Genomic DNA, 23,871 nt, shown 5'->3' with positions numbered 1-23,871 from the left:
GTTGGTCGCAGTGAGAAGTACCAGTAATCGCAGGAATTGGGAAGTAGAGGCTTGTTTGAGAGCAGCCTGTGCTACCTAGTGAAACCTCATCTAACAGAACCAGAGGCTGGCCAGACGGCTCAGTCAGTAAAGAGCTGCTGCCCAGGCACGAAGACCAGATTCCCAGCAACCACACAAAAGCCAGGGGCAATGGTAAGTGCCTATGATCCCAGCACGGGGGACGTGGGGACAGCAGATCCCGGGTACCCACTGGCTAGTGAGTCTAGCTGAAATGGTGAGCTCTGGTTCCAAGGGGAGACAGAAGCAACAGAAGAAGCCGATCTCTGGTACACATACAGACACAGGGGAGCGTGCCCCTCCCCACACCCAGCTTACAACACACACACACACACACACACACACACACACACACACACACACACACACACACACACACACGAAAGTCTCTTATAAGCACCACCTGTCAATAAAAAAAAGCTGATGGCCAATGAGATGAGGCAAGAAATAGGAGGTGGGACACTGACAGGAAGTGAAAGGATTCTGGGAGAGGGGAGAGAATAAAAGGAGATGCAGGGAGAGATAGAGGAGGAGACCCTGAGGAAGAAGCGAAGGAAGAAGGAGGCCAGGACTGAAGGGGAGGTAAGTAACCTTGCGGGAGACACAGAACAGTTTAAATGGGTTAAATAAGTTACGAGCTAGTCAGGGATGAGCCAAGGTTTGTGGCCTAGGCCTTTATTAATAAATAGTTTCAGAGTTGTCATTCCAGGAGTAGGAGCTGGGAAGGAAAACATAATTTTTTTTTACAGCACACACTCACACGCACACGCACCCACACGCATGCCCGTAAGCATGCATGCACCCGGACACAAACATCCTGCCAGTGGTTTTACATCACAAGAGAACCTAGAGAGACTTTTCAGAGTGTCCTCTAACGGTGACAGAGGAGGTACATGTGACATGGTAACATGGAATGAACACTGGACCCAGAACACATCTCCTTGACAGGACCAAGCCGACGGAGCCTGTCGGACTGAGGCAGTGGACACTGCGGAGACCCCACCACCACAGCAACCCTTAAATCCCAGGGAACCGAAGTCAAACAAAGCCAAGCTTCCATCCACAAGGCTAGCAGCCACTGGGGAGGCGGGGCTCTACAGAACCACACTACTCCGGATTCATCTGAATCAACGGGCAGACACTTCAAAGCCACGTGGCTGTATGGAAATAATCACAGAAAATGGCTACCGACTAGAACATAGGGACAATGTCGTTTAAATTTATGTATTTTGATTTTATACATACGGGTTTTTGAGTTTTGTTTTGTTTTGTTTTTTGCTTGCATGTATGTCGTGGGTGCATGCAGAGCTGGGAGACACCAGAAAAAGGTGTCAGATCTCTGGAACTGGAGTTGTAAACCACCATGTGGGTGCTGGGCATTGAACCCAGGTCCTCTGGAAGAGCAGCCAGTGCTCTTGAAGGCTGAGCCATCTCTCCAGCCCACTTTGATATGAAAACAGAAGAGAGGTGAGGGCACGGGGCACCGGTCAAGTGCAGATGGCCTGTGGCTGACTGGGCGGCCTGGGTGCACCTGCTCAAGGTCAAAGGCGCATTCGACTTTCTCCCCTTTCTCTTTTGTGGTTTCCACATTTCTTCAGCTTGAGCCTCTGCTACAGATGGGGAGTTTAAGCTGCCGTAGTGGGGTTCCTCCAGGGACAAGGGCAGCAGGAATCGGCCACAAGCTTCAAAATGGAGTCCTACAGTCTGCTTGGATAACTGCCAGCGTTGGAATGGAGTGGTGCGTAGTGCACACAGCCCCTCCCATGCTTGCAATGGCCAGGAAAACTCAAACCCAAGACTGTGCACACACCCAGGTCAAGCAGCTTTTCCACGGAGCTCACTAGACTCCCAGTCTCTGACACATACCCATCGTTGGGCCCTCTGACACTTGGTTACACATGGTCTCCAACTGGGCCCCAGCTTTCCAGAGACAGGTCTGAGGCCTAACAAGGTGAAGAGAGGCTTGAAGGAAAAATAGCCAGAGTAGGAAAAAAAAAAGAAAGAAAATCTACCAAAGAGCTCGGGGGAGGGGGGTGACAGCCACTGAGGTTTAGTTGAGTTTCTTAAATGACAACCGCGCAGGTGACTGGGACAGCGATCCTGCTGTAAAGATTGAGGGGCTGTCTGCTCTAATGAGAGGCACTTGAAAATTATGGATCAGTCCCAGGCCAGTAATTTCTGTCAAGTTCGGGGCAGCTGGAGGTCAGAGGCCCCAGTAGAACACTAGTCGGGGCAAGACCTCTTTGGCGAACAGGCTGGAGCCTCCCCTCTGATGTAGCAGGTTGTGGGTTAAGTAATTAATGAGGAGAACAATCTCTCCTGAGACATCTGGTCCCCTAAATTGTTATTCTGCTACTGGCTCCAAAAATAGCAGAGCAAGGACACAGAATCCGACCCTCCCTGCTGACACACACTGGGGCTTCAAAGAACAACTGTGCGGGCAAACTTCCTGCCTCCCTGCAAGGGTTCTGTTCAGCACCAGTCCTGACTCATGATTGGAAAGGGGTTGGGGGAGGGACCACCCTCACTTGACAAGACGGGGGACTGAAGTGCAGAGAGACAATGACTCTCTGCAAACCTGGAGAGGTTCTGCTACTAGAAAACCAGGTCTGTGTCTACCCACTCACTAGGCCAGGAGAAATCAGGGGCATTTGCGCCTCTGAAGATGAGACCCTGGGGCTACAGAGACAGTTCAGTCGGTGCCTGCAAGCAAGACTTGAAGTCCATCCCCCCAGCCCACATAAAAGTTGGGCAACACTTGCCTAGAATCCCACACTGAGGCGGCAGAGACAGGCAGATCCCTGGTGTTCACTGGCCGGGCTGTTCGGCATACTCAATGAGCTGGGGGTCAGAGAGGTGTTGCCTCAAACAAGGTGGAGGGCAGTGAGAGATGCCTCTGCAGGGAAGGTGAGTTCGATCCCTGGCACCCGTGTACAGATGGAAGGAGAGAACTTGAGTCCATAAGTTTCCTCTGACCCCTGCGGTAGCGTCATGGCCCACACATGGTCATCACACACGCACACACACACACAATAACAAATGAATAAAATAACTTTAGGAGAGCAGAGTTGGGAAAGGATGGCAGGTGGCAGGCAGAGGAAGGCACTGTTCTCAACCTCTGCCTTCCATATCCACGAGTACACACGTGTGTGCACACATATACTTGCACACACGGCACACAAACAAGTGAGAATCTACCGGGATCTCTCCATCACGTCCTAGGAGTGGCTATAGCCGGTCTGCAGCAGTTGAAAACAAAATTCCACAATAAAGCCATTTGCTGTTGCCGGGGGAGGTGGATAATACTACAGCAGCCTCAGTCATGAGGTAGGGTGTATAGCTGGACTTCCCACAGACATCCAGGGCAGGCCGAGCTGTCCCTCTAGCCACAGACTGTGTCTGTGTAAGTGAGACCTGAGGGCATAACAGACTCCTACCATCAGAGGTCAGACAGCAGCCTGCTCTGTCCTCCATGGGACAGGGTCTGCACAGAAACTGCTCCTCAAAGCCAAGGGAGCTGCTGCCTCATTTGTTTCACGAGATTCAAAGGGCTTGGAAGATAGCATAGGCTGCAGTTCACTCCCCAGAACCATGGTTTTGTGCTTGTTTTTAAAGCCAGGTATGGCACACGCTCTCATAATGCCAGCAATAGGGAAGCCAGACAGGTATATCCTTGCAGCTTGCTAACCGGTAGATCTAGCCAAAATGCTGAGTTCTAGGCCAATGAGAGATGCTTCCTCAAAAGGAAAAGGAAAGAAAAGGAAAGGAAAAGTGGGCAGTGCCTGAAGAAAACCCAAAGTCATCCTCTGCTCTCCGCAGGCACTCATGCGCATGTGTGTGCAGGCTCTCCCTGTGTGCGTGCACACACATCACAGGAGGAGGGAAGCCGGACTATTCCTTAGCATAAGTGTAGCAATCAACTATCTGGGCGTGTTCGTAGGCTATAGGCCATTGCCGCAATCTCTGCAGTCACCATCCACTTCCTGTCCCTGTGCATTGGCACGGTTTTCAGTTTAGACACCTGTGGTTCTTGGTGATGGTGTCTATCCCTTGGCATGAGTTCTCAGAGTCTGCGTGGGTTGATGGACAGACCCTGTTCCTTATGACTTAGTCTTGCTTCCTTGCATGGGCAGGCTGCATTTTCTTTACTTGTGTGTTAACCGATGGATGCTTGAGCCATGTATGTATGTATGTATGTATGTATGTATGTATGTATGTATGTATGTACTATGTACGTATGTACGGATGGATGTTGTTAGGAATACTTGAGTACAAGTCTCTGTGTGTCTGTATGTTTGCACATCTCTTGGTTGTACATGATGAGAACTGCTGTGCCCTGTGGGACCATTTAGGCTCAGAGCAAACTACCAGAGTGTTTTTACAAAGGTGGGCAGGGTGTTCATTTGTGTATTTCCACCAGCGACACATGGGCACTCTGGTTTCTTCCCGGTCTTGCCCACATTTATATTGTCTCTCTCATTGTAGCCATGCTTCTGAGTGCCAGGTTTGCCCCCTGATGCCTTGGCTCACATTTCCCCAGTGGCCAGTGATGCTGGCATCTCATGCTGATGGGCGGTCTGAATGGCACCTTCAGAGAGTATCTGCTCATGTTGAATTTGGGGCATTTATCATTTTATTATCAAGTTACTAGAGGACCTCATATACCCACGGGTGCACGTCTCAGATAAGGCATGATCTTCTGGCCCAACTCTCATCACAAAGCCAAGGATAACCTTGAACTTCTGATATCAGGGTATGCACCACCACCCCCATTTTCTTTCATTATCCTGACATAGTATTTGGAGCACAAACACACTTATACGTTATCTTGGTCAAAAGGCCAAGAAGTAAGAACACTTGAAAGCCAGTTTATGTGTTTGTTTGCTTTAGTGAGTTATATTTTATTTCTTTTTGCACAAAGAATCATCTTGAGAGGACATTAAAAGAAAGAAAATAGGAAAACAACTACTTAAGAGGTTTATTTTAATGACCCCCTCAAAACTATTTTCCAAGGCAACAGAGATAGACTTCCCTCGTTAGGTAACGTCAGGTCACCTGGCCCTGGGACTGTCAGTGTGGGGGTGGGGCGTCATCTCTCCTTGGCAGTGTGGAATGGAATGGTTCAAGAGGAGGCAGGGGGGCAGCAGGGCCTGCAAAGGCATGGACATGGAGCCCCCAGCCTCATGGTTACGAAACAGTCTTAGTGTGGTATGGGTCCGGAAAAGGATCGGGAGCAATGCAGGCTTCCATAATTACCTTAAGGGAGTCTGTTTCATTTTGGTTTTGTTTGTTTTAGAGAAGGGGTAGCCTTGGCTGTCTCACTCTGTAGACCAGGCTGGCCTCGAACTCAGAGATTCACCTCCCTCTGCTTCCCTAGTGCTGGTACTAACAGTGCACACCACCATTATCTGCTTTAAATGAGCCATTTTAAAAACTGGACCTGCCTTTACAACTGCTCCACTCTTGAACAGGCTTTGGAGCAGGGATGGAAAAGCTGTGGCCAGAGCTGTGTGAGCACTGAGTTCCCTGGGGAGGTCTCCTGTGCAGCCTCCGCCATCCAGAGCCTCAGCGCTCCTCCCACCCAGTGTCTGTCCAACACGGCTTCCTCCTGAGGCTCCGCCACGGTGTCCCTCCACCTGAACCCCAGAACCACACACCATCTTGGACTTGCATCTTGCCTGCTCTTTGAAACACCTCAGCCCAAGAAGAATGTCACATTGGAAGATGACACGTTGGGGCGTGTGTGTGTGTGTGTGTGTGTGTGTGTGTGTGTGTGTGTGTGTGTGGCACAGAGAGACCTCTTTTCTGTCCCCATTTCTGTCTCCACCTCAAGCCCCCCGTGTAACCCGTGCATACGCACACACACACGCACACATGCTTGCACACACACCCCGGGATGCATATGATAACCACCCACCCATCACTGTGAAACTTGACAGAAAATAATGAGAGACACTAAATCTTTTATAAGGTCAACACTCGCCTTAGCCGAGCAGCTGTCAAACAAGAAAAGAATTTAGCGCCGGAGCCACGAAACTTCCATCGGCTCATTAAACCCAACAGGGCCTGGGCCTGGCGTGGCGGAGGAGACGAGGGGCCTTCCGTTTTGTGTCAGTAATTTGCGGTGGAGGAGGCAGAAGAAACAGCCAGCGCCAAAGGGGCCTGGGGGGCGACTGGGGAATCGTTAGCGCGCCAGGATCGGCCGCAGCTCCTAATTGGAAGCATTGGGCATTATCAACGGAGGATTTGCCTCAGCTCCCTGACAGCTCGTGGGCCCAAAATGATCGCCCACTTGTCAGCGTAAAAGACCATTAAAAACAAACCGTTTTGATTTAATTGGAGGCGGTGCACTGTGGGACCAGGTGAGGAGGCCCAGCAGTCGGCTCACCCTGGCTGTACCCCTGCTCCCTCTGCGGGCTGGGCCAGGCCCAGGAGCCAACATGGGGTGTGTGTGTGTGTGTGTGTGTGTGTGTGTGTGTGTGTGTGTGTGTGTGCTCACGCAGACTTTTCCTCTTTCAGAAACTGTCTGAGAGTGAATGGGAGACAGAACTTCACAGCGGCAGGGAGGTCTCCTTTCAATGGGCCTGTCAACAAACTCGGTGAGAAGCTGAGCTGCTGAGAAGGGGGGATCCCCCTTTTCAGAGGCTGCATGATGGGTGTCCTTTGGCTCTATTCTTGTGGCAGAAGTGTCCCCAGGCCTCCAGCCACAGGGGGCTTAGACAACCAGCAAGCAGTGGGATAACTCAGTGGGTACCCCAAGCTCAGCTGTAGCTTGCCCACCCTTTCAGAATATCGGAAGGTAGAAGGTCATGCTCGATTATCTGGAAAAGTTAGGAGAGGAGATATCCTGAAAGCGACCTTTCTGAGGAGCCTCTGTAAATAGGATAGCCCCAGGGAACTGGGTTATCTCAGCAGCATCCCCTTGGGAGAGATCATGGCATGCTAAGGACATGTGGCCAACTGTCCTACGTGGTGCTCGCAAACAGTCACTCACAGAAAATACGGCTTAAGTACCTGTTGGCTTCTCTGACCAATGAAGGCACGTCCAGGCATACGGAGCGTCGGTCAGGGTAGGATTCGGGAGTGGAGTCACCCTGAAGCCAGGGCGGATGGGTGCGGTGTGTTGACTCTCAGAACACTCACGCCACAGGTACTTGATAAATACAAACTGGCTCTCGGCAGATCTTGAAGAGCAGAGGTGCATTAATCTCACTCCGTCTTACAAAGTGGCGGTCTCATTTGTTGATTACAGCTTCTTTGACAAGACAACACGTGCAGGCACGGGCGGTGCTGGAGAGGTGTGCTAGGGAGAGCCAGGGAGGCTTCCAGCAGATCCCGTCCCAGATACTACAGCTCATTTTGATGAAGGATCAAATGGGAGGAGACACTGGATCTCTGATGAGCTTCAAACTCCAGAGCTCCAAATTTTGCAGCTGAATTTGGTCAATGGGGATTCCTTAATTACTTTCTCTGGAAATTTCCTGGGTAGTTCTTTCTCAGGTGGTTATCTGAGTGCACAGTTCCTCGGTTGACAGAGTCTTTGATTTTGTGCTCGATTGTAAATTAAGTCCTTTGCTGTCCCGCTCATATGGTGCCTCCCTGCACCTAATTGAGTATTCATATAGGCAATACTGCTAGGGCAGCCAGGGTCTCTCTCAGATGATTGGCATCTCAGCCTGTGGGTGTGGGGCTTAATGCTGCTCTGTCTCTTTGTCGAATAATGATCGGGAACACATTCTTCTACTGTGTTTTAAGAATAGAACTTTCCCATGGTCAATAATGCTAACTATGTCAAGTCATCTAGATAGGAAGAATGTCAACACCGTGTTCTGGACGGTGTTCTAGGGGAAATGTCTACCACTAAGTGTGTTCAGTAGACGTTTGATGAATATTTGCTATAGGAACAAAAGGATGGATGATGGATGCACAGATACATGGAATACATGGAATGGATATATGGATGGAAAGATGGATATATGGAAAGATGAGTGGATGTATGAATTGGATGGGTGAATAGACACCAGGGTCCATGCATGCATGGATGAATGGATGGATGGATGAACGGGTGGATGCATGGATGGATGGATGGGTGAGTGGATGTCTGGGTTCATGCATGCATGGACACATGGATGGATGGATGGATGGATGGATGGATGGATGGATGGATGGATAGATGGATGGGTGGGTGGATGGATGGGTGGGTGGATGGATGGGTGGGTGGATGGGTGGATGGATGGATGGATGCATGGGTGGATGGATGCATGGATGTATTGATACATGGATGGATGGATGAGTAGATGGATGGGTGGATGGATTAGGAACCTGAAATGAGACAATAGAGCCCTTAGAAATTCATCTGTTTTTCTCAATTTAAATTCTAAGTGCAAGAAAGTATTTCATTTTCTCCAATATCTCTACCCTCTCTCCTTCCAGATGATAGTCCACAATGGATTGCGTGTGAGGGGATATAATATATTCCAAGGTTGTGTAAAGCAGATCCAGCCTGAAGTGAAATTCAGATGTCCTGGGCCCCCTGACTGAACATGTTCCAACTCTTCTTTGGGGTCTGCTATGTGAGGCACAAAGGAGCACACAGCTTAGCATCAACCACACTTTTCCACAATAGGAGAAACAGCACTGGCGTATCGTGCATAGGAGTGCAGGCGCCGAGGCAGATGGCGCTGACTTCTTTTTTTTTTTTTTTTTTTTTTTTTTGGTTCTTTTTTTTTAGAGCTTGGGACCGAACCCAGGGCCTTTGCGCTTCCTAGGCAAGCGCTCTACCACTGGGCTAAATCCCCAACCCCATGGCGCTGACTTCTAGTCCTGGCCCCATCACATGTCAGCTGTGTGACCAGGAACCTTAGTTTCTCACATACAAAGTCAGAGTCACATGGTCCATCCATCCTGTGGGGTCATTGTCAGGTTCATGACTTGGATTCTAGCACCTGGCCCTGGCATTCAGGGCAGAGTGGCTGCTGCTACTGTTACCACAAAGTGGTTCACAAACCCAGCAGCGTCTTTCCTGAGCGCTCCCTAGCGGAAGCTTTTCCCACAGGGAATGAGTCGGGGGGCATCTGCCGAGCATCTTCAGCCATGGCTTTGTTCAAAAATGTGCAGAAGAACATCCAGACTGACAAATCATGACAGGGACAAAAGGTAGAGAAGACACTGCTGAGGGCCAGAGGTCACGGTCTGGGTGGGTCCCTATTGTTTCAAGGCAGGGCTCTACCTTCCACACTCAGAGCTCTGCCCCCAAGAGCAGTGAAGAACTTGGCAGCTGTGGAAAAGTAACTGCCTTGGGAAATTTGCAAAGCTGTCATGTTCAAGGGGGAGCCAGGGATTCAGGGGGCTTCAGAAGCCAGAAATATAACCAGGAGGTGGGAGGCAGGAGGAGACAGATTTGCATTGAACTTGAGAAAGAACTTGCCAAGGACTGAAGGGTCCCTTCAAGTCGCAGTGAAAGCACCAGTGAGGTGGTATTGGAGGCAGGATCTCAGGAGGCCATTAGGGTCAGGTGATACTGTGATCAGGGGCATCAGTGATAACACAGGTGGCCATCTAAGGACCACTCCCATCTCTCACCACCCCTTCCCTACCACATTCCTCATATTTGGGCACAGCTAGAAGGCATGCTCATCAGAACCTGCCTGTACTGCAGACTGAATTTCTAGCCTCTAACACCAGACAGCCACATCTGCTGCTGAGGCTGTCCAGCCTGGGCTGTTCTGGGATAGCAGCCCTGAGCAGGTGGATCTAGCCTGGGGTACTGTGTGATAGCAGCCCCAAGCAGGCTGCTCCAACCTGGGGTGTTCTGTGATAGTAGCCCAGGGCAGACAGGTTCTTAGGGCCTGTCGCCAGCAGGTCTGGTTCCCATTGGAGGGCCCAGCTTGCTGCATATCACACTCACCCACCCGCCCTAGTAAATACATAGCCCATACTACCAAGCAGAGGTGCTAACCTGGACCCAGGGTGCTTCAGTAACTGCTTGCCAAAAGTACTAGTGTGGAGGTTGCCCCACATGTGCTGGATCAGGTCCTAGAATCTTTATTTAAGCGCCAGGTCTATGCTAGAGAGTACATGACTCATGGGAGAAGATTCTAACACCTAACAGACCAGACATTGTGGTGCTGCTCGACTCTCCTCTGGCCAGGCCCTGGCCAAGTGCTTTGTATACAACCTTTGCTCCTAATCGCTGTGCTTACACTACACTGAGGGAGCAGCCACAAGGCAAGCAAACCACAGAGCCGGCCTGTGGCTTCTCAGCCTGCAAGTTTGAGCCATTTATGACAATCGCGTCTGTTTCCTACTTGTAACACAGTCTCGCATCGACGGTCTCTTTCCTCTTTGGCCTAGGGGCCAAACTGCAATTTAAAAGATGTCAGAGGTTTTCTCAAAGTCTAATGGCTTCCAGGGCAGTGGGAAGTTTTACAGCAAGGGTTTAAATCAGCCAAAGCTGGCCACGGCCCTCTGGATACCCATCAAAGCCTTGCTACTGTGTGACTTTCTCCTCCTTTCCCCTCCCCAGGCCCTGCAGTTAGCACCGCTGACCCCTGACCTCAGCTTCAGGCCTTCAGCCCTCATCAGCTCTTCCAGAGCCTGACCCTGGAGGCTGCCAGTCAAAGTCCACATCTCTACTGGGCACCTTCCTGCCTATTAACCGGGCATCACCAAGGCAGGGGACTCTCTAGTGCCATTGGGTCACTGAGGGAGTGCCACGAAATGGGACAATTCACGGAGGCACCCAGTCTGGTACGAGGCATGGGTGGGCTAAGAACATGGCTGTCACAGTCCCTGCACCCATCTTCTCTGCTACATCCCCACTCCCTCTCCCGCTTGCTTCCATCCACAAGTCTTTGGTTAATTGTTTGCATTGCTCTAAAACACCATTTCTCAGGATGCCTTTGAGTAGAGGAAGGGAGAAGGCCACCGTGTCCACTACCCTTTTCTCCAGGGTGTTCTCTGATGCCCTTGTGGGCACATCTTCTCCATAGGAAGCCCATGAAGGTATGCTTGCTCCAGTAACAGCCTCGTGCACTTCACCTGCTTACCCACAAGCCCCGGATTTATCCTACTCAGTCATGGAATGCCCTTTACCTGCTAGAACCCACCATGGGCGTCAGGCAACATCAGCGACCATTTTACCAGTCGCTTTGGTGCTGGCTGACAGGAGGTGACAAGCAGGACATGAAGGAAGGCATTTCAGAAAGGACAGGTTCTTCCCTGAGTCATAGGGTCCAACTTAGCTTAGGGAGCGTTTAGTCCCTTGTTGATGAGCTAAGAGAAGGTACTGAGAAACTTTAGATCTCCCTCATTCCCCAAAGTGAGCCTGAGATTCTCACTGCCTTTGGAGGTTAGAGAGTCATCCCTGGACTGGAGTGGATGCTTAGCTCGCCTGGCACAGATGATGGCATGGGTTCAAGACCCAGCACTACAGAAAGCTATAGTGAGGCAAACCTATAATCCCAGGACTCAGGAGAAGGAGGCAGGAGGATGAGGCGTTCAAGCCCAGGGGCTAGGGAGACAGCTCAGCAGTTAAGAGCACGTGCTGCTCCTGGAGAAAGCCTGAATTCAGTTCTCAGTACCCTTACCTGGCTCACGCCTGCTCCAGGGCATCTGATGCCTTCAGTCCCCACAGACACCTATACTCACACAGAATACCCTAATTAGATATAAGCATTTAAGGCCGACCTTGGCTACATGGTGGGCTTGAGGCCAGCCTGGGATGCATGAGTCCCTGTCTCAAGAAAAAGAAAAGAGGAGAGACCCTCCCCCTTCCTTTCCCACCCCCTCTTCTTTTCTCTTCTCTTTCCTGAGGCAGGGTCTCACTATGAAGCTCTGGCTGTCCTGGAACTCACTATGTAGACCAGGCTGGCCTTGGACTCAGAGATTCACCCATTTCTGCCTCCTGAGTGCTGGGTCTAAAGGTGTGCACCACCAGGCCTAGCTTCTGGTTTTCAACATATTTTCAAACTCAGTAGGGGAGGAGAACCTTCTGGATTAAGTTGAAAATCCCCAGGAGCTGGCAGGATCCAGAGGGTTGGGTCCTCGCGTGGAAAGACAAAGCCTGCAGGGTGCCAGCCTCAGCCGGGTCTGGATGTCATTTTCTCCAGCCCCACGATAGCAGGCACCCCAAACATCTCTGCTGTTCCAGGTACATGTCCAGCACCCCTTCCTCTGCCCCAACCCAGCTCTGTCCTTCCTTTCCAGTCTGTGTGTCCTCTGCTCTGGCTGTTTGTGACTTCCAGGCACTTGAACATCAATTCACCCTCCGGGCAGGGAACCCTAGAAGGTGTAGATTATGTAAAGGGTGCCCCTCCCCCAGGCAGCATCTCTACATGGATCTGTTTATAACGGGGCAGCTGTTGGTAGGGAGGTCCAGCAGCAGGACCAGACGTCTAAGTCACTCTCTCCATTCTCCTGATTCTCCCTGTGACATGTCATCCCCTTCCTGCACTCAGTGCCCTTCTAGGTGACATCAGATGTCTCTTACTCTAACTCGAGAGTAACAGTGTAAGCTCAGGGAGGGGCAGCAGATCTGCCTCTGTCCTTCCTGCTTGGATCTAGGAACTAGGATGCTGGGGTTGGACATGCGCTGTCAGGGAGTGGTCCTCCTTCTTTGTGTTAAGTTCTTTGAAGAGATGGAGGCCGCAGGGCAGACTGGGTTGGAGACCTCTGGGGTTTAACAGAGAGTTAACTTTGCAGCCAGCTATGATTTGTACGAGAGCTTAAAGGTGGCAGAGAAAATCCTTTTCTTACATGCAGCTGCTTCTCCTAATCGGTTGCTTCTCTGGGTGGCCCTGCTTGGCTGACTGCAGATGCATTTCTTCCCGCGATCTCCAGCTTTAGTTAAGGAGCCAGAGGCCCAGGAGACCCAAGGCAGGGTTAGTCTTCCCCAGAAAGAGGAGGCTGATCCCAGCGTCCGAGCACAGGAGCTTGTAAATCAAACTGTTAGCTTAATGGCTTGGACCATTATTCTAAAGCAGTGGGGCTGAAACCAAAAGCCAAATGAAAATATAGTCAATTTGTTCATCCTTTAGTGACTGAAAGACTATGTAATGTTGGGGATCGGCACCATAGACAGAAAAGGGCAAGCAGGGAGGGTGGAGTGTGCAGGGATGACCAAGGATTTGTGTGCGTGTGATATGTATAAGTGTGTGTGATATGTATGGTATAAGTGTGTGAGATGTGTGTGGTATAAGTGTGTGTAATGTATGTGGTATAAGTGTGTGCGATGTGTATGGTATAAGTGTGTATGTAACATGTGTGGTGTGATGTGCATGGTATAAGTGTGTCCAGTATGTGTGTGTGTGTGTGTGTGTAAAGCATTTGATATAAGTGTGTGTGATGTATGTGGTATAAATGTGTATGTGATCTGTGTGGTGTGATGTGTATGGTATAAATGTGTGTGGTATATGTGTGTGTGTGTGTGTGTGTGCAAAGCATGTGATATAAATGTGTGTGATGTGTGTGGTAGAAGTGTGTAATGTGTGTGGTATAAGTGTGTGTGTGGTGTGTATGGAATATGTATGTGGTGTGATGCGGTGGCATAAGTGTGCATAATATATGGTATAGGTGTGTGTGTGATACGTATAGAGTGTGTGTGATGTGTGTGGTATAGGTATGTGTGAAGTGTGCATATGTGTGTAGGTGCCTCGATGATACAATTGTCATTATAGGAATTGTTACCACCTTCCAAGTGTGGGGTTGCTCTGCCACTGAGGACAATACTTCTCTAAACTTCCCCCACTGCCTATATATTGTCCATTGTCAGTCTGTGGCTTCTCTGTCCATGTCCCGCTAATTCAATGGCTGGTAACTCCATGGCAGCAGGGTGGCCAAAGTCATTCTGGCTTGTTCATCACCATGTCCTCAGATTAGAGAACCTGCCACAGAGGTGTTCAAGGAGGAAATTTGTGAATGGATGAGTGAACAGATACATGAGTAAATGATAGGTGGATGGATGGATGGAGAATGGATGATGGATATGGATGGATGATGGAGGATGGAGGATGGATGGATGATGGATATGGATGAATGATGGATAGATGGGTGGATGGATGGATGGAGAATGGATGATGATATGGATGGATGATGGAGGATGGAAGGATGGATGATGGAAGGATGATGGATGGAGGGTGGAGGGAGGGGTGGGTGGAGGGTGGATGGATGATGGAGGATGGAGGATGGATGGATGATGGATATGGATGAATGACGGATAGATGGGTGGATGGATGGATGGAGAATGGATGGATGGATGATGGATAGATGGGTGGATGGATGGATGGATGATGGATGATAGCTGGATGATGGATAATGGATATGGATGGATGGAGGATGGATGGATGGAGGATGGATGATGGATGGATGGATGGAGGATGGATAGATGGATGGATGATGGATGATAGTTGGATGATGGATAATGGATATGGATGGATGGATGATGGATGGATGGGTGGATGGAGGATGGATGATGGATGGATGGATGGAGGATGGATAGATGGATGGATGATGGATGGATGGATGAATAGATGGATGATGGATGGATGGACAATCACCTCCATCCTCAGCTTACTGTGAACCAGGAGCTCTGCTTAACTCTGCACAATTGTGTCCTGACAGAGAGCTTCATTAGCACATCTTACAGGAAAGGATGTGAGTCTTAGACAGGCAAAGCCATTGGTCAGGGCAAAGTACCACCAGATTACCTGATTTGATTACCTGATGCTGGAGGCTCTCTTGCACACACAGATATCTACCAGGCCATTCCCATCTCCCTGCCATTGGCCTCTATCCTCCTCTGAGGGCCCCAGTACACACTGCAGACAGAACAAGAGTCTTCAAGCCCCTGGGAGCAGAAAGGGCTCCTGGTGGCTCTTTCCTTAGGGGTGGAAGATGATGACTTCGAGTTCCTCATTGGAAAACACAAAGAGTCTGAGTTATTCTGCTAATAGTATGGGGTATTTTATTTCCAAGCGTTCTTGCTCCACCTCCCACATGGCTCCTTGGCCAGGTAAGAGGAAACCGTGGAGTCAGTCCAGAATAGGCCTCACAGGCCTGAGCCTACTCTCTCATTTTTAGCTGTAGAGACTGAAACTCCAAATTCCCAGCCTCTCAACTGGGTCCTCACATTATGAATATCCTGGATGCAAGGCTCCAAACCAGCTAATGGGTAACCCCCAACCCTGGTACTGCTACTTCCTGCCAACTGCAGGATACAGAGACTAGAAAGAAGACAGGGCCACCGGAAGTCCTGTCTGTGGGACCCACTACAAGGATGTGCCACTGCTTTCCTTGGCCTGGGGCTCTCCCCAGACCCCTTTGTGGCTGGCGATAGGAGCAGAAAACAGCCTGTCTGACACAGTGACCCAGCCAGGGTGGACGCCCCACCCTGCATGCTGCTTTTCCATGTGAAAGGTGTTTAATTATTTCTGACAGAGTTCAGCCTCCACATCTGTTCTTGAGCAGGGAGGGTCTGTTTAGGTTATCCATCACTGTGACAGGTTCAACTTTTTTGGAAGTGCATTTTTTCCCCATCATAATGGGGCCAGGATGGAGGCGGCAGATCAGCAGTGACATGCGACCCAGACAAAGACCCCCCTGGGGCTTCATGTACCGTGCAACAACAGCAGCCTGACCTGGCCCTGGCATGCCTTCTGAGCACAGCCCCTGCTTGGCGGCAGGGATATGGCAGCGCTGGGGCATCTGTGTGAGGGTTTCATTGTGTCTGTCAGAGGCTTTGAAAATCTTTGGTCATTGGAAGCTGGTCATTCATTCATTCATTAATTCATTTATTCCAGGGGTGACTCACCGCCTCCTCTGTGCCAGGCACCCCGTTTAGCCCTGAGGACATGGCTAGAGCCTTGAAGCCTGGTTCTTGTGGACTTACATTACGCATTACTGAGGAAGATAAAAGACTATCTAGTTAATCACCTGATGGCAAAGTTGCTAAGCCCTTCAAAGGGAAGCTTCTAGGCCTGAGGTACCCCTTGGCGATGAGGAAGGACCTGATAGAGGTGCTTGAGAGACAGGAAGGAGTCTCAGGAGCCCCAAGATTAAGGCAGCTCTATCCTCAGCATCCACACTGGTGCACTGACACATACAAGTTGTGCTTGCCCAACACTGAGCATGTGCTGCAGACTCAGTTATGATAACAGCCGCTCCCAGAGGTCTGAGGTTCTCTCACGTCCTGCTAAAAGAACCTGGCACACATGTTGCGTTCCAGGGCCTGTGTAGTGGGTGATCCCAGGGGTGTCCTTGGAAGACACACAAGAAAAACTTGGAGCTTGGCCTTGCCCCTCTGTCTCAAGTGGTTAGTGTGTTACCAGCATGGGCAAGAAAGGCACTATGCAATGTTCCAGGCTAGCCACTCCAGGGAGGCTGAAGAAGCACTGGACCCAGCGTTGGGATGTTTGTCCTGAGCATAAAATGACATTCTCTACACCACATTAGCCACACTTGATTCCTGCCACCAGAAAGAGTTGTCATGGTTCGGTAACTGCTTCTAACAGTACCTCAGAAGTCCTAACGGGTGGCAGACCCTGAGACAGCCCCCTCTCTTCCAAACAGAAACACTGACTCATTTCTACCCCCCAAGCTTCTATCAGGGCCAGCTACTGTAAAAATAGAGGCCACCTGGAAGGTATCTTGTACCCATGGGAGCCGGGGGCCCTGGTGCCCCTCTGGCAATGTCACCCAGATGCCTGCATGAACTTGGTCACTGGCATAATAGAAAAGAGAGCCAAGGAGGAAATGAGACAGGGGAGGGGCCTCAGGAGAGGCATCGACCAACTGAAGGCAAGTAGAGAGATCTGTGGGACACAGAGAGATGGAGAAACCAGAGGGAGGTTTTGCTGTTGAGACTCCGCGCTGACAGGTGCTAAGAGGTGGCAGTGTGGCGGTGACTCCTGCCACCTCCTGATCAGTGTTCGGTCATGTACTTTCCGTGACATTTGCTGTGAGCCCAGCAGAGGCCTGGGCTGATGGGCAGCAGGGCACATGGTCACTGACATCTGTCGATAGAGGCCACTTGGGCAAGACACAAGAGGCCACATCCAGCGTGGCAGAGCTGCTTTCCCGCGGCAGCTCAGCGGCTTGTTCAAGTGCATTAGGCTCAGGAAGGCAGCGGTCCCGTCGTCACTGTCTAACCGGCTGCCTGGGAATATTGCTGGTGCAGCTGTCTTGATAAGGCCAGGGGTGTCCCTCATGACCTTCAAGAAAGGCTCTTTCTGCCTGGGTTGGCTGCACACGGCCTATGCAGCCTTTCTTGTCCCAGACCCAGCACTTTTAGTCCTCCTATTTCCCTTAGTCTGCACAATGCTACCCCACCCCACCCCACATTGTCCTTGTCTTGCTACAAATTTCTGAGCATGACTCCCTGGGTGTTACAGGGCCACGTGGTGAAAGAACAAGGTCCGCTTTAAAGCCAGAGTGAGCCTGGCCCCTGTGTCAACTCCTTCTTATTCAGATGCCCCGCTTACGGTGCGGAAGCTAAGGTCTGCCCCTCCTTCAGGTGCATTAGCAGTGAGGGCACAAGCTTGCTTCCCATCTGAGGGCATCTTCCCCATACAAGATACATTAGGACCCATCACTAGAGAACAAGAACAGAGAGTCCACCTAGATCCTGGTAAAAGACAGGAGTGACACCCAAAGTTGTTTTCATAGTGGACATCTGTGCTCACATATGTACACACATGTGCACACTACTGCCCCTCTCCAAACACACACTACACACCTGTCTAAAAAATTAGAATCTCTGATGAGCCCACTGGACTCAGAACCTGGATGGAGGGAAAGTTCCCAGGTTTCAGCTGCCATCTGCTGCTGTGTCCTGAGCATTGCAGAACTCTGACACAGGTGGCGTCAGCCAGCCCGGGCTTTGGTGGATGAAGGGGCCACTGACCTTCTTGAAGTGAGGCATGTGCCAGGGAGTATCCAGCTTCACTGGAGGCTTGTACTTCCTCAGCTGACTGCTCCTCGTCTCATACAGCTTCCCCAGGATTACCTGCAGGCCGGAAAGGCAGTGCTGAGATGCTCGCCCTGCTACCTGGGGAGGCTCTAGAATCGCCATGGAGACAAAGCCTCTGAGCCTGTCTGTGGAGTAGTTTCTAGACAGGGCTAAGTGAGGAGGGAAGACACACACTGAATGTGAGCACGTTTATCGCACAGCTTGGGGTCCTGTGGGAAAGGGATGTGAGCTGAGCAGAGACATCCTTTCCCTCCCTGCTTCCTGATTGTTACAATGTAACTCCCACCTCCAAAAGCCTTCTCCGCTATGATGCTATGACGGACCTGTCTTCAAACAGCCAAAAGAAGTCCCTCCCTCTTTAAGTCATTTTGTCATGCATGTCATAGCAATACTACAGCTAACACACCAGGGCAGTGACCATGAGGTCCTGGGGTAGGGGCTGGGATTGTGGGCCGACAGTCTTGAAGGCCCCTTCCCTCCACCACTTGATCTGTCTCCTAGGCCATTTCATAGCACTGACACCCTGGCCTACCCCTCTGTACAGTTCATGGTTGCTTTGGGTACTGGCTGGCTTTGAGTATCCACTTGACACAAGCTGGAGTCATCAGAGAGGACGGAGCCTCCCTTGAGGAAATGCCTCCATGAGATCCAGCTGTAAAGCATTTTCTCAATCAGTGATCAGTGGGGGAGGGCCCAGCACATATGGGTGGTGCCATCCCCGGGCTGGTGGTCCTGGGTGTAGTCTTTAATTTAAGCATGAGAGCCTTATATAGTTCCCATTCTATCTCCCAAATAATTGACACAGAGGCCTATTAAGTTTACTAACAAGCTTTAAGCCTAGATTGGGCAGATTCTGAACTAGTCTGACCCTCTAAGGCTATCTACCGTCTAGCCACATGGTTCTTTACCTTTAATCTGAGTCTCCCCTTGGCTCACTCAGGTTCGCGTGTGTCCTCATGTCTGCTTTCCATTGCAAACACATGGCGTATCCTCCTGGCCTCTCCACATGGCCTCTCTTGACCTTGTCTCTACATGGTCCTTTTCTTACTTCTCTCTCTACCTGGGACCCCAGCTGGGATTGGAAGTCCAGCCTTCCTATCTCCTTTGTCCAGCCATAGGCTGATCAACTCTTTAACCAATCAGAGATAAGTGGGGACCATTCTATGCACAACAGGAAATATACAGAAAATGGTTCAATAACCACCACAATGTTAACGTCTGGAGTGTAACCAGATCTCTGGGCATGGAGATCAGCAACTGAATATATAGCGCACAAGACCAATCCCCCACAACCTGGGTTCTATAAGAAGGCATGCTGAGCAAGCCAGGGGAAACAAGCCAGTAAGCACCTCTCCGTGGCCTCTGCAGCAGCTCCTGCCTCCAGGTTCCAGACTGTTTGAGTTCCTGTCCCAACTTCCTCCAATAATGGGCTCCGATCTGGAAGTGTAAGCCAAATAAGCCCTTTCCTCCCCAGCTTGCTTTTGGTCATGGTGTTTCACACACAATAAAAACCCGGACTAAGACATTTTGGTTTCTGGTTTGACCACGGAGTAGCAGTTTTTTGAGAGTCGCTACCTCTTACCCTAAAATTAACATCTCCAGTGGTTCACAGGGAACCCTGGTATCTGTGTGAGGAAATGTATGGCTCAACAGGGTCCACTGTGTCACGGTGCAGGTCCCACGTTGGCTGCCCAGAGGAAGAAGGAAGGATGGTGGGCATCTTTGGGGAGAGAAAACTTGAGCATACCTAGAGCCTGAGAATTCTCTCATAGGCTTCAAAGGTGGGGAAGCCCATTTCTTCTAAACCTGAGTTCAATCCCCACTAACAGGTCCCAGCAAGCCCATAGCCGCCTTGGTGTCTGTCCAGGATTGAGGTGTGTCCCTTCCAAACTCAGATGGTGCAGCCCTAACCCCCGTGTGACTGTGTGGAGATGGGGCTCATGAGGGTTCTTGAGGTTAAAGGAAGTCAGGCATGAGTTTCCATCCAACACAACTATGGTCCGTAGAACAGGGGGTGGGCGATAAGGGTTCTATCCCCAACATGTCAGGACACAGCAGAGGGTGTTTGCCTGCAGCCAAGGAACAAGACCTCAGCAGAAGTCAGTCCTGCGGGCACCTTGATCTTGGAGTTATAGATGCAGGAGCCATATCTGGAGTCGTGAGGAGGAGGGTGGAAAGGCACAGGTCCTAGTGGGTTCCCTCCTCTCTCAGAGGACCTCCTCAGCCTGCCTTCTTTGCTCCTTTACTGCTTTGCTTCCTACAGTCTTTGTGGAAGTTCCCTGGGGTCAGGCCATGGAGTAGACCAGGGTTGAACTTTGGCTGGCCTCCAACTGAATTCTACTGGTTTCTATAAATCTTTTAGGCACCATTTGTAACATATAAGTCCCAGATGTAAAATGGCCTTCTCCCTGTTCCTAGAACTCTTCCAACTGTGTTAGGCCGAAAGTGCAGAACTCTAGAACCAGACTTAAAGTGACTTAGGTATAAGCAAACGTTCGTGACAACTAGAGAACTGAAGGAAGGAAAAAAGCCGTTGTCTCCGCAGATTCCTATGGTCGAGCCATTCTGCTAATGTAATATGTCTTCCAGAAACTTCTAAGCCCATGGGCTGGGTCTTCACTCTGCCTTCTAGAACAAGGTTGAGACTTTAAGTCAGAGCAGAGAGACCGTCCAGTGAGAGGTGGCCAAGCCAGGCTGAGGAATGCAACAGACACAGGCTTGTGGCTTTTCTGATGCTGCATTTCCTAGACTAGAAAGGGTGTGTCGATGCCTTACAGCATGGTCCTTGTAGAAGTTGCTCATTCGTGCTTTGAGCAGAGAACCCAGCTCAAGGTCATTGCTCACTAGATGGCAACTGTCACCAAGAACTTCATTAGGGATCAGTGCTGTCCAAGAGCCAGCATTCCCCTCAGCAGCATGCAGGCTTATGGTAGAGCCAGGCTTCCTCTGGGATGTGGGTGATTTGGCCTTGAAAACTGATAATCTTTTCAAGCCTGGTGATTTGTGATCAGCTCAGACAAGGCTCAGCACCTGGCGGCTCCCCTGGTGTATGCGAGACAACACGATACCTACAAAGACCTGGATCAGGATGCTTAGGGAGGGAGGACCTCAGTTCAAATCCCGGTACTCTCGTTAAAAGCCGGGAATAGTGGCACTTACCTTTAACCTCATCTTTGGGGAGGTAGAGGCAGGCAGATCCTGGGGTTTGCTGGGCAGACAGTCTGTGAACCAGGGAGTTTCGGGTTTAGTGAGAGACTCTCTCAAAAAGCAAGGGGAGAGTGGCTGAGGAAGATACTCAGTGTTGACCTCTGGCCTTTAGATGTGTGTCTGTATGCCTGAATGTGTGTGTATGTGTGCGTGCATTTGCAAACACACAGAATGAGAAGAGGAGGATTCTGAGGTTGGCGTGCCACTTTCTGAATGTCCACTGTATGTTAAAGCAGGGGACTCGTGACATTATTCCCCTAAACTTACTACCTCAGTCTCTCGAAAAGACATACCCAGGAAGTTCGTCCAGCCCTCACATCCTGCCACCCTTCATCCTTGAGGTGGGACCCACATCACAGGAAGATGCTCTGCTGCAGGGCCCTGAGACCCTCTGAAGAGCTGCTTTCCTACAGGAGGAAGGGACCTTTGTGTCTCTGAAAATGCAGGCCAGAGGGCCATCTGAACACATGCACCTTTAAAGATCACTGTCTGACCATATACAGTCTACCCCTCTTTCCCAGGATGGCCCACCATCTCCTCAAACCCAATATGAAAATATGCAGGCCTGTTTCTTTGGGTCTTCATTTCTTTGGAAAGATTCCTGAGTCAGGAGAATTCCTAATTTTAAATATTTTTTCTGGTGTGTGCGTGTGTGCACGTGTGCGTGTGTGTGTGTGCGTGCAGGTGCCTGCAGTGGCCAGAGCAGCTTTATTCCTCTGGGGCTGGAATACTGCGTCATTGTGAACCCACAGACATGGGTGCTGAGAACTGAACTCCAGTCCTCTGGAAAAGCAGTATGTGTTCTTAGCTCCTGAGCCATCTCTCCAGCCCCTTTGTTCATCTCTTTCATCACACAGGTCCTCCCTAGGAACCCAGGATAGATATCTTCTGGTTCGACATGGCTGTCAGCTCTAGTGGGAAGGGCAGAGAGGCTCTGAGTGGTGGGCACCAGTGCTGATTACGGTGGGAGGTTCCCCTGGGGAGTTACGAAGCAGCTTGGGGTAGTAATGCTGCCTCTAAAACTCAAGCGCTGTTACACAGCGTGTTGACTTACTAACAGACAGACCGCGGGCCACTTTAAAAACAGTCCAGGGCTGGCCTCTCTGATGAATACCAAACCATGTGGAACACCCATCCCAAAGGCTACACAATCCCACCTTCGAAGGTTCCTCTGAACCCCAGTGTGTCCCTAGAACCATTTTGCTGATCTTCTTGTATTCAAGTAATCAGCAAGAAGAGCCTACACTTGGGCCAGACACACCTGGTCAGAAGCCACTGGGAGTCGTTTCATCTCACTGTCTTTTGTTTTTGTGGGTGTGCACTTGTGTGTTTGTGTGTGAGGGAAGGGCTACACATCCACATCCACGCACATGCCTGTGGACATCAGTGGCTGATGTCTGGGACCTCCCTCAATCACTCTTCACTTATATTTTTTAGAGAGAGTTTCTCACTGAACTTCCCAATTGAACCCCAGGAGTCTTGTTCCCCTTCCCTGTCCTCAGCACTGGGCACCCAGCTTTTAATGAGGATGCTGAGAATCCAAACTCAGGTCCTGGTGCTTTCCTGGTAAGCCATCGCCCCAGTCTCTGTCCCTTCATTTCTCCGAACCTCAGTTCTTCCATAATGTGAAGCAATCTAAGATCCTAGTTGGAGATGCTGACCTGTTAAAGCTCCCGGAAGCCCGAGCGGAGGCCGTGGGGCCGTGCCAGCTCTCGGAAGGGAACAAGGCTTGGGGGTTGTCCGTGACTGTTGTAAGATCAGGGATCTGCATTCTAAACTGGTTTCGGTTGGTTCTGCTTTCCCAGAGGTTCTTTCCCCCAACCCAGGCTGGCCTCAAACTCGCTGTGGCAGGTCAGGTTAAACTTCAACTCCTCATCCTTCTGACTCCACCCCCAGGTGCTGGCGCGGGGAGTGCGTACCTGGCTTGCTGCCTCTACTTCCAGTGACACCTAAAAAGCACAGGCTTTGACGTGGCAGTCACAGGTCTGGATCAACTGAGGAGGCACCATGGACCCTCTCAAAGCCTCACGTTTGGAATATTTTAAAGGAAGAGCCTCTGAGGGCTTTAAAATGTGTGGGACAGCATGAAGAAAAGCTGGGAGTGTTTTTCTGGTACAAAGTGACTTCACACCATTGCTAATGACGCACATCGGTGGCAACTGGAGGAGTTTGGGCCTGAGGCTCCCACTTTCTGGTGCTACCCCTGGCTGCTTCTTACAGCTTTCCCTGTGGTCAGGGTTTGTATGTGCTCTGCCCAGAGTGGCACTGTTGGGAGGTGTGGCCTTGGGAGTGTGAGCTTCAATACCCTTGTCCTAGCTGCCTGGAAGCCAGTATCTCCCAGCAGCCTTCAGATGAAGATGTAGATAGAACTCAGCTCCTCCTGCACCATGCCTGCCTGGACACTGCCATGCTCTCACCTTGATGACAATGGACTGAACCTCTGAAACTGTAAGCCAGCCCCAAGTAAATGCTGTCCTCTTTGAGAGTTGCCTTGGTCATGGTGTCTGTTCGCAGCAGTAAAACCCTAACTAAGACACCTGCCTAGGATGTAGGATAAGGGTGCTGTCTCCTGCCACCCCGCATGAGAAGCTGTGTTACTCATGAGAAGGTTACTCAGTACTCAGTAACAAAACACATTCCTA

At 50.6% G+C, this 23,871-nt stretch overlaps 1 protein-coding gene across 1 annotated transcript in view; it reads right to left on the bottom strand.

Annotated features, from left to right (window-relative positions):
* Cfap77 (cilia and flagella associated protein 77) overlaps window positions 1-23,871 on the bottom strand; it is a 122,275-nt gene that overhangs the window by 9,118 nt on the left and 89,286 nt on the right. Inside the window, exon 5 of the mRNA XM_032901853.1 lies at window positions 17,957-18,058. Coding sequence (XP_032757744.1) covers window positions 17,957-18,058 — 102 coding nt within the window. The remainder of the gene's footprint in view (window positions 1-17,956; window positions 18,059-23,871) is intronic.

This window comes from Rattus rattus, chromosome 5 (genome assembly GCF_011064425.1).
Source record: "Rattus rattus isolate New Zealand chromosome 5, Rrattus_CSIRO_v1, whole genome shotgun sequence".
Taxonomy (NCBI): domain Eukaryota; kingdom Metazoa; phylum Chordata; class Mammalia; order Rodentia; family Muridae; genus Rattus; species Rattus rattus.
The sequence above is the reverse complement of the archived record's forward strand: the minus strand, read 5'-3'. Positions and strand labels throughout refer to the sequence as shown.